Source organism: Symphalangus syndactylus, chromosome 20 (genome assembly GCF_028878055.3).
Source record: "Symphalangus syndactylus isolate Jambi chromosome 20, NHGRI_mSymSyn1-v2.1_pri, whole genome shotgun sequence".
NCBI classification, from domain to species: Eukaryota; Metazoa; Chordata; class Mammalia; order Primates; family Hylobatidae; genus Symphalangus; species Symphalangus syndactylus.
In genome coordinates, this window is record NC_072442.2 from 19,609,601 (window position 1) to 19,621,131 (window position 11,531).

The 11,531-nt window shown below is 45.5% G+C and overlaps 1 protein-coding gene across 1 annotated transcript; it reads left to right on the forward strand.

Annotated features, from left to right (window-relative positions):
- Positions 1-1,512: 1,512 nt before the first annotated feature.
- Positions 1,513-7,449, forward strand: RNF135 (ring finger protein 135). Its single transcript, XM_055256413.1, is given in 3 exon segments — positions 1,513-1,579; positions 5,505-5,594; positions 6,932-7,449. Coding segments are annotated over 3 exon segments (675 nt in total).
- The last annotated feature ends 4,082 nt before the right edge of the window (positions 7,450-11,531 follow it).

An 11,531-nucleotide genomic window follows, 5' to 3' on the forward strand; every position in this document is an offset into this window, starting at 1 on the left:
AAACAAAAGAAACTGATAGGACATGTTAGGCTGAGCGTGGTCGTTCATGCTTGTAATCCCAGCACTTTGGAAGGCTGAGGCATGAGAACCACCTAAACCCAAGAGGCGGAGTTTGCAGTGAGCCAAGATTGTGCCAGTACACTCCAGCCTGGGCAACAGAGCGAGACTCTGTCTCAAAACAAACAAACAAAAACATGTTAATGGCAGTGTGCCTTATTTCATCCAGCACACAAACTCGGGCACCTCATCATTTCTTATCTTTTTTTTTAGACGGAGTCTTGCTCTGTCGCCCAGCCTCAAGTACAGTGGTGCAATCTTGGCTCACTGCAACCTCCACCTCCCAGGTTCAAGAGATTCTCCTGCCTCAGCCTCCCAAGTAGCTGGGATTACAGGTGTGTGCCACCACACCCGGCTAATTTTTGTATTTTTAGTAGCGATGGGGTTTCACTATGATGGCCAGGCTGGTCTTGAACTCCTGGCCTCAGGTGATCCGTCCTCCTCGGCCTCCCAATATGCTGGGATTACAAGCGTGAGGCATTGCTCCTGGCTCTGATTTTTTAAATCTAATTTAGCATTAGAACCTAGTTTCACAGGGATGGGTGTTAACACATGTACTTGAATAGAAAAATTTCAGGGCTGGACGTGGTGACTCATGCTGTAATCCCAGCACTTTGGGAGGCTGAGGTGGGAGAATTGCTTGAGTCTGAGAGTTTGAGATCAGCCTGGGCAACATGGTAAAACCTGGCCTCTATAAAAAATACAATAACAGGGCGTGGTGGCATGTGCTTGTAGTCCCAGCTATTTGTGGGACTGAAGCGATGGCTTGAGCCTGGGAGCTCCAGGCTGCAGTGAGCAGAGATCACACCACTGCATTCCAGCCTGGGCAACAAAGACCCTGTCTCAAAAAACAAAACAAACAAACAAAACCAAAAATGTATATATGTATACATATATGTATGTGTGCATATGTATTTCAAATACATAACATAAAAGTACCTTTCCAAAAAATATTAGATTGACAATGGTGTATTAAAATAAACAATATTCTAATTTTCCCAGTCCTTTCTGAGTATATCAGTAAACAAGGTGTCTCTAAGTTAAAGCGTGATTGCTTTTAATTGATGGTCATTTGCTAAACCTTGGCAAAGTCTTTTTGGCATACTGTAATCACCCAACGGGTTCTTCCTGCCCACTGCACAGGCAAAACAGTAAAGAAAGAGTTTAATTAACATTAAAGTAAGGTTGGCCACGTGGGAGAAGTGGAGTTATCACTCAAATCAGTCTCCCCAAAGGCTGGAGGTTATGGTTTTTCAGTTTGGTGGGCAGGGGACCAGGGGATGGATGCTGCTGATTGGTTGGGGATGCAGTCATTAGGGGTGTGGAAAATCGTCCTTATGAACTGAGTCCACCTCTGGTTGAGGCCACAGGGCCAATTGAGTCCCAAGTCACCAGTCCTGGTGGCGTAAGTCTGGAAAACATCTCCAATGACCAATCTTAGTTTCTATAATAGTGATGTTATCTATAGGAGCAATTGAAGAAGCCACAAATCTTGTGACTTCTGGCTACATAACTCCTGAAGGTAAGGGATTATAGAAATTATGTCAACATCTCAGCAGAATTCAGGCCCCTCCCATAAACTTAATTTTGTGGCCTTTCAATGGTTTTACAAAGGTGGTTTCAGCCCCCTGAATAAGGAAAGGATTAGTTTTAGGGAGGGACTATTATCATCCTGGCTTCTAAGTTAAACTATAAACTAAATTCCTTCCATGGTTAGCTTGGCCTACCCCAGGAATGAGCGAAGACAGCCAGCCTGTGAGGCTAGCAGCAAGGTGGAGTCAGCCATGTTACAATATCACCCAGAAAATGAGAAAGTGAATACTTCTAACGACTTTTGTAACACAAGTGTTTCAAATTCTTGCTTGCAACAAAAATTAAAGAAAAATCAAATCAAGTTGTTAATTGAGAGATTATCACTATGTGACTTTTTTGCATATATCTCAAAAAGTATTCAACAAAATGAGTGACAATTTTGTCATCTATACATGTGAACAAGATTTCTTGGCACACTCATAAAAACATAAAAGAAATAGAATTTATTGTGAAATCTTGTCTATCATTAAGTAATGTTCATTCACAGATAAATGCTTCTTTTTTGACAGAGTCTTGCTCTGTCGCCCAGACTGGAGTGCAGTGATGCCATTTCAGCTCACTACAACCTCCGTCTCCTGGGTTCAAGCAATTCTCCTGCTTCAGCCTCTGGAGTAGCTGGGACCTCAGGCCACCATGCCCAGCTAATTTTTGTATTTTTTGGTAGAGGCGGGGTTTCACCAGGTTGGCCAGGCTGGTTTCAAACTCCTGACCTCAAGTGTTACGCTCGCTTTGGCCTCTCAAAGTGCTGGGATTACAGATGTGAGCCACCGTACCTGGGCATAAATGCATTTTTGAAAGAAATGAGCCCATCTGTCTTATTAATAGCTATCATTCCAATAAAATGTTTACTTTCTTTAAAAGTTATTTATATAAATTGTAGCATACTTTTCTTTTGTTTGACTGCTAATAGTAATTATATTGATAATTAAATCTAGGGGAAAAAGTTTAACAAGAGCCTTTTTGTCACAGGAAGTTAAGAAGAATTAAAAATTTAATACACATACATACTTTTGTTGCAGAGAAGTATTACAAAGTGATAAAAGACTTTCATGCATGAAATATATTGCTTTGGAATGTAATTCTGTGGAGGAAATGGAATGGAAATACAAGTTCAGAAAGATAAAAGAATGAAAAAATTTCTTTTTTTTTTTTTTTTTTTGAGACAGAGTCTCGCCCTGTTGCCGAGGCTAGAGTGCAATGGTGCCATCTCGGCTCAGGCAACCTTCACCTCCCGAATTCAAATGATTCTCCTGCCTTAGCCTCCTGAGTAGCTGGGATTACAGGTGCCCGCAACCACGCCCAGCTAATTTTTTTTTTTTTGTATTTTTAGAACTCCTGACCTCATGATCCGCCCGCCTCGGCCTCCCAAAGTCCTGGGATTACAGGCGTGAGCCACCGCACTCGGCCAAGAATGACAAAATTTCTGATGTAGGCTGGGCGTGGTGGCTCACGTCTGTAATCCTAGCACTTGGGAGGATGAGGTGGGCGGATCACCTGAGGTCAGGAGTTCGAGACAAGCCTGGCCAACATGGAGAAACCCTGTCAACATGGGGAAACCCCATCTCTACTAAAAATACAAAATTGGCTGGGCATGGTGGCGAGCGCCTGTAATTTCAGCTACTCCGGAGGCTGAGGCAGGAGAATGGTTTGAACTCGGGAGGTGGAAGTTGCAGTGAGAGGAGATGGCGCCACTCCAGCCTGGGCAACAAAGTGAGACTCCATCTCAAAAAAAAAAAAAAAAAGCCCGGGTGCAGTGGCTCACGCCTGTAATCCCAGCACTTTGGGAGGCCGAGGCAGGCGGATCACGAGGTCAGGAGATCGAGACCACGGTGAAACCCCGTCTCTACTAAAAATACAAAAAAATTAGCCGGGCATGGTGGCGGGCGCCTGTAGTCCCAGCTACTCGGAGAGGCTGAGGCAGGAGAATGGTGTGAACCCGGGAGGCGGAGCTTGCAGTGAGCCGAGATTGCGCCACCGCACTCCAGCCTGGGTGACAGAGCGAGACTCTGTCTCAAAAAAAAAAAAAAAAAAAGAATTGTTTTGTAGAGACAGGGTCTTATGTTGCCCAGGCTGGTCTGGAACTCCTCCTGGCCTCAAGTGAGCCTGCTGCCTCAGCCTCCTAACTAGCTGGGAATATAAGCATGGGCCACTATAAGCATAGTTGCAGAATTGAAACTGTATACCCATTAAGCAACAATTCCACATTCCCTCAACCCCCTCCTACCTGGCAACCACTATTCCACTTTCTGTTTCTATGAATTTGACTATTCTAGATACCTCATGTGAGTGGAATCATACAGTATTAGTGTGTGAGAGGTTTATTTCACTTAGCATAATGTCCTCCAAGCTCACCTATCTTGTAGCATATATCAGAATTGGGTTTTTTTTTTTTTTTTTTTTTTTTTGAGACGGAGTCTTGCTCTGTCACCCAGGCTGGAGTGCAGTGGCGCGATCTTGGCTCACTGCAACCTCCGCCTCCTGGGTTCAAGCAATTCTCCCACCTCTACCTCCCTAGTAGTAGCTGGGATTACAGGCATGTGCTACCACCCCTGACTAATTTTGTGTGTGTGTGTGTGTGTGTTTTTAGTAGAGATGGGGTTTCGCCATGTTGGCCAGGCAGGTCTCAAACTCCTAACCTCAGGTGATCCGCCCGCCTCAGCCTCCCAAAGTGTTGGGATTACAGGCGTGAGCCACCACGCCCAGCCAGAATTCATTTCTTTTTTTTTTTTTTTTTTGAGATGGAGTCTCACTCTGTTGCCCAGGCTGGAGTCAGTGGTGCAATCTCGGCTCACTGCAAACTCTGCCTCCCGGGTTCAAGCGATTCTTCTGCCTCAGCTTCCCAAGTAGCTGGGACTACAGCCACATGTCACCACACCCAGCTAATTCTTGTATTTTTAGTAGAGATGGGGTTTCACCATATTGGCCAGGCTGGTCTTGAACTCCTGGCCTTGTGATCTGCCTGCCTTGGCCTCCCAAAGCGCTGGGATTATAGGCATGAGCCACCGCGCCCAGCCAGTATTCGTTACTTTTTAAGGCTAAATAATATTCCATTGTATGTATATATCACATTTCTTTATCCATTTCTCTGTCTCTGGACACATGGATTGCTTCAGTTCCCACTTGAATTTTGAGAATGGCCTCTTTACGGGCAGCTCTCTTGCTCTCATGACCTAAGTTATCACAGGCACACCCTAGACAAGGTCTTTCATCTCTTCTCAGGTGGAGTCTTAGATTCACTTCAGCTGCTGTCACTTCAAGACACAAATAGGACAAGATCTTGCCTTCAAAGTCTGCACTCTAGGACTTCCCTTACTTATCATCTGCCTGACGTGGTCATTGCACTGCAGCACACATGACTGCTTTAAGTTAATAATTAAACTTTAGCACATTGAGAGGGAATTAGGAGGTGTCAGCAATGATGATGAGTCTCACACCAACTCATGTTACCCAGTTTATATAACAACAGTTTAAAGCATTGACTTGGGGGTCCTGGATATTCTAGGTGTTAGGGTGCTGCAATCCCCTGGAACTGTATTAGTTAATTTTATTTCATGAGTGTGCATAAAACACCTTCTATCTATGGGACTGGCATGGGGCTTGGTGCTTAGAACATATAGATGAACAAGATCTTTGCCAGCAAGGAGCTGAGAGCTTAGTGAAGAAAGAGTGAAAAGTCTGCAGTGGAGGTGCACATACCTGGGCTGCAGGCACTGCCTCTGCCTGATCCAGTCCTGACACTGAAAAATGTGCAGATGATAAGAAGACAAGCCATGTGCCTTGACCATGATGTTTGGAGACCTTCAGTTTGCCTTTTTCTGACGGGACTTTCTTCTGTTAATTTTTTTGTTACTTAGGAGAACTCCTGGAAGCCCCGTCTTCCTCCTCATGCCCATTGCTTGACCAGAGCCACCCTGCACTCAGGAGAGCTTCTCGGTTTGCTCATTGTAAGTATGTGGTCCACTGTAAACATGGGTTTGGCTTGCTGCAGAGCAGGCTTCGAGAACATCTTATGTCCATCTCCCTACCACTAGGGCCACTCCTTGGCTTACTGCATATGGATTTGTTCCAGGTCCCTCCACGGGGGGAGCTGATTGCAAAGGCAAAGCAGGTTGAGACTCTAGACCCAAGAGCACTCAGAGTCCAGCCAACCTTTGAGCATCTCTGCTGTGGCCACCAACTACAGCCAACTGCCTGTTCCCAAATCTGCTGAGGTATTTCTGCATCTGTGCTGTGGCCACCAACTACAGCCAACTGCCTTTTCCTAAACCTGCTGAAGTATTTCTGCCATCTCAGTCTGGGGTAGTCCTTAAGAGCATGGATCCCGGAGCCAGACTGTTTGGGTTTGACTCCCAGCAGCTCCACTAACTAGCTGTGTGATCTTGAACAAGTCACTTAAGCTCCTAGAGCCTGGGTTTCCTCATCTGTAAAATGGAGATAATATAGTACTTCTCTTGCGGGATTGCCATGAGGGTTAAGTGAGTGAGTATGAGTAAAACACCTAGAGTAGTCATGCTATATAAGTGTTAGCAATTTATTCACTCAATAGGAAACTAAATGAAATATACAAAGTGAATAAGACATGGTCCTTAATCAGGAAGTCTCAGTTTAACTGGGAAGGTATAAACAGCTGTGGTCATAAATCACCATAAGACAGGCGTGAGCCACCGCGCCTTGCCTGTGCCCAGCTAATTTTGGTATGTTTAATAGAGACAGGATTTGGCCATGATGGCCAGGCTGGTCTTGAACTCCTGGCCTCAAGTGTTCCACCTGCCTCAGCCTCCCAAAGTGCTGGGATTACAGGGGTAAGCCAGTGCACCTGGCTGAAGGAGCCGGCCTGATTTTTAAAATTGACATATAATAATTGTATAGTCTGAGTGCAGTGGCTCCTGCCTGTAATTGCAGCACTTTGGGAGGCTGAGGTGGCAGGATTGCTGGAGCTCAGGAGTTCGACACCAGCCTGGGAAGCATGGCAAAATCCTGCTTCTTTTCTAAATAAATTTTAAAAATAAATAAATATAATAAGTGTACATATTTGTGGGATACATAGTGATGTTTCAATACATATGGTGCATAGTGATCAGATCAAGGTAGTTAGCATATCTATCATCTGAAACATTTATCATTTCTTCCTGTTGGGTGAGGTACCAATTTTAATGCCAGTGTGAGTGAAACATCACACCAAAAGATACAAAGTTGCTTTTTGCTATTCGAAGACTTCTTAGCATGGACGATCAAAAGATGACTGGCCATGTTCTTACTGTTCTTTTTTTTTTTTCCAAAGGGGCCATCCATCCAACCTTTAACTTGAAGAGCCTGGAGGTGTCCAGGGATTCCCGTACAGTGACTGTGTCTCACCGCCCACAACCCTATCGCTGGAGCTGTGAGAGGTTTTCTACCAGCCAGGTCTTATGTTCCCAGGCCCTGTCTTCTGGAAAGCACTAGTGGGAAGTGGACACTAGGAATTGCAGCCAATGGGCAGTTGGGGTGGCTTCCTGGGAGATGAGCCGCGACCAGGTCCTGGGAAGGACTATGGACTCTTGTTGTGTAGAATGGAAGGGGACTAGCCAGCTCTCTGCATGGCACATGGTCAAGGAAACTGTCCTTGGCTCAGACGGACCTGGGGTGGTGGGCATCTGGCTGAAACTTGAGGAGGGGAAGCTTGCCTTTTATTCAGTGGACAATCAGGAGAAGCTTCTGTATGAATGTACCATCTCTGCCTCCTCTCCTCTGTACCCTGCCTTCTGGCTGTATGGCTCACATCCTGGAAATTACCTGATAATAAAGCAAGTGAAGGTGTAAGGTTTCCTCAGGGATTACAACACAGTGGTTTCCTGGTCTCTCTCCCTGCCATCAATCAGGGTAGTAACTTGACTTAAGAATACCACTTTTTAGAAAAATTACGATAGAGATTGGATCTCACTAGGTTGCCCAGGCTGGTGTTGAATTCCTGGCCTCAAGCAGTCCTCCCACCTCAGCCTCCCAAGGTGCTGGGATTACAGGTGTGAGCCACCACACCTGGCCAAGAATACCACTTTTGAAGTTAATCCTTTTGTGTGATACAGGATGAACTTGGGATGTTTGAATCCTGGACATTCCAAATAAAGGATAGGCCCCTGCCTGGCTCCTGGGAGATAACCTCTAAGCCATTAGAATATCCTGCCTTTAAGAGTGTTTTTGTTTACCTGTGGGCCTTGGGCCATGCAGTATCAGCTTGACCTTGCAAGGTCAAGTTGAGGAGACTAAGTCAGCCATGTGGGCAGTGAAGCATGCCAATGTGATCAATCCCTAGTAAAAGCCCTGGACACCAAGGCATGGGTGAGCTACTCTGGTTGGTAATAGTCCGTGCACACATCATTGTAGCCGCACATCATTGCTGGGAGAATTAAGCATTATCCTGAAGACTCTGCCAGGGGAGGATAATTGGAAGTTCTCTTGGACCTTGCCTTGTGTGCCTTTCTTCATTGCTGATTTTAATCTGTAGCCTTTCACTGTAACAAATGGTAACTATGAGTACAACAGCTTTGCTGAGTTCTGTGAGTCCTTCTAATGAATCACTGAATCTGAGGGCAGTCTCAGAGGATCTCTAAACATATTTTGCTACTTATCAATTGCTATGTAAGAATATTGCCACAAATTTAATGGTTTAAAATAACACATAGATATTATTTCACAGTTTCTGTGAGTCAGGAGTCAGGGCATAGCTTAGCTGAGGCTCCTACATTGGAGTTTTACAAGCTGCAATCAACATGTCAGCTGAGGACACAGAGTCATCAGAGGCTCGAATGGGGAAGGATCTGCCTCCAAACTCACATGGTTGTTGGCAGCCTTCAGTTCCTTGTGAGTTGCCAGACTGAGGGCCTCAGTTTCTTTCTGGTTGTTGGCTGGAGACCACCCTCAGTTCCTTACCCCACAGGCCTTTGCAACACAGCTGCTTGCTTCCTCAAAGCCAATAAAGGAGAGGGTCTCCTAGCCAGATGACACAAAATATTTTTTCTTTTTTTTTTTTTGAGACGGAGTTTCACTCTTGTTGCCCAGGCTGGAGTGCAGTGGTGCGATCTGGGCTCACTGCAACCTCCACCTTCCAGTTTCAAGCAATTCTCCTGCCTCGGCCTCCTGAGTAGCTGGGATTACAAATGTCTGCCACTACGCCCGGCTAATTTTTTTTTTTTTTTTTTTTTTTTTTGAGACGGAGTCTCGCTCTGTCGCCCAGGCTGGAGTGCAGTGGCATAATCTCGGCTCACTGCAAGCTCCGCCTCCTGGGTTCATGCTCCTGCCTCAGCCTCTCTGAGTAGCTGGGACTACAGGCGCCCGCCACCACGCCCGGCTAATTTTTTTTTGTATTTTTAGTAGAGACGGGGTTTCACCGTGGTCTCGATCTCCTGACCTCGTGATCCACCCGCCTCGGCCTCCCAAAGTGCTGGGATTACAAGCGTGAGCCACCGCGCCCGGCCGGGCTAATTTTTTTTTGTATTTTTAGTAGAGACGGAGTTTCACCACGTTGGCCAAGCTGGTCTCGAACTCCTGACTTCGTGATTCTCCCGCCTCAGCCTCCCAAAGTGCTGGGATTACAGGCATGAGCCACCGCACCCGGCTGACACAAAAATCTTACATAGCATAACCACATAAACACATAATCACGTACATCCCATTGCCTTTGCCTTCTATTGATTAGAAGCAAGTCACGTTACCACCCACACTCAAGGGGAGGGGATTACAGAAGGACATGAATGCCAGGAAGTGGGGCTAATGGGGGCCCCTCTACAGTATGTCTCACACAGGTGTTATTTCATACTTGATTTCCCCTATTTTTAACAACCATTTTATTATATAAGAAAACAGATACAGAAAACTACACGAAACAAGTGGCACTTAAGGAGTTATTATAAGGTTAATACCCTTGTAACTACCATTCAGGTCAAGAAATAGCACCTGCTGCCCACCCCAGAAGCTCCTTCCTGTGCCCCATTCTAATCACAAAACCCTCCCTGTGCCTGAGAGGAGTCTTGACATTTGCGCTAAACACTTCCTTGCATTTCTTTAGAGTTTTATCACTCAAATATGCATCCATAGCCACAGTAGTTTCATCTTGCCCATTAAAAAAAAATGGTATGTCCTTTCCTTTAACAGCTTTGTTGGGAATATTATTTATTTATTTATTTATTTTTATTTTTTATTTTGGAGCCAGAGTCTCACCTTGTCACCAAAGCTGAAGTGAAGTGGCATGAATCTTGGCTCACTGCAACCTCTGCCTCCCGGGTTCAAGTGATCCTCAGCCTCCTGAGTAGCTGGGATCACAGGTGTGAGCCACCGCACCCAGCTAATTTTTGCATTTTTAGTAGAGATGGGGTTTCGCCATGTTGCCCAGGCTGGTCTCAAACTCCTGACCTCAGGCAGTCTGCCTACCTCAGCCTCCCAAAGTGCTGGGATTACAGGCGTGAGCCACTGCGCCTGACTGACATATAATTTACATTCTATGAAATTCACTTAAGGTGTACAAATATATGTTTTTTACTATATTTACAGAGTTGTAAAATCATCACCATAATCTAATTTTAGGATATTGTCATCACCCCCAGAAAGAACCCTCATGCCCATTATTTGATGTCTGTTAGTCTCCTAATATACATGTCTCTCTCTCTCTCTCTCTCTTTTTTTTTTTGTCTTACAGTTCATCCATAGAAGGACTGTGGTCTTGACTAGCACCTATTCTGAAGATGGGGACGTTCAGCTCCTGAACTAGGTTGAAGAGAAAGCCCTGTCATGCAAACCAGCCAGGCAGTGTTTGACAGTACATTTAAACTCTTCTTGCCTTTCTTTCCCCTCTAAAATGGACATCATTATTATTTGCCCTTCCTTACCTTCCTCACAGGTTTGCTGAAACCATTAAATAAAGTAGGAGGTGAGGAAATCAGAAGAATACAAGGATGATGATAATCACAGCAGCAATGACGGAATTACATCTTAATATCACCCACCTTGGCCTCTAACGTCCTGAGACTCACACCTAATTTCTGTACATGATTAATCGCTCCTTCAAAACAGGGGTAAGCAGAATTCTTCCACATGGTCTACTAATGTGCTTTCTGAGCCTCACCACTGCCCTGCATGATGGGCATTATTACCTTCCTGTTGATGCATAAGGAAGCAGAGGCCAGGACAGGTGTGGTGGTTTGTCCAGGGTTGATCAGCCAGTCATGGCAGAGCTGGAACCAGGCCCAGTTTTCTCACTTTTTTTTTTTTTTTTTTTTTTAAGACAGAGTCTTGCTCTGTCACTCAGGCTGGAGTGCAGTGGTGCGATCTTGGCTCACTGCAACTTCTGCCTCCAGAGTTCAAGTGATTCTCGTGCCTCAGCCTCCCAAGTAGCTGAGATTGTAGGTGTGCACCCCCACGCTCAGCTAATATTTGTATTTTTAGTAGAGACAGGGTTTCACCATATTGTCCAGGCTGGTCTCGAACTCCTGACCTCAAGTGATCCACCCACCTCAGCCTCCCAAAGTGCTGGGATTACAGGTGTGAGCCACCATGCCTGGCTGGTTTTCTCACTCTGAAGCCTCTCCCCTCATTACTCTCCAATAAGATCCTTTGCTAAGGCCAGGACCTGGCCTTCCACTTTGATGGGACAGAGCTAGCCCTAAAATCATGAGGTACCCTTTCTTTTTGATTTTGGTGGTTGTCCTTAAGTGACCTTGAGTTGTCTAAGCAGGGACAGGACTTCCTTGTTTGTGCCAAGTGACCACTAAGAAGCTATGGGTGGCCGGGTGTGGTGGCTCATGCCTGTAATCTCAGCACTTATGGAGGCTGAGGTGGACGGATCACCTGAGGTGAGGAGTTCGAGATCAGCCTAGTTAACATGGTGAAACCTCGTCTCTACTAAAAATACA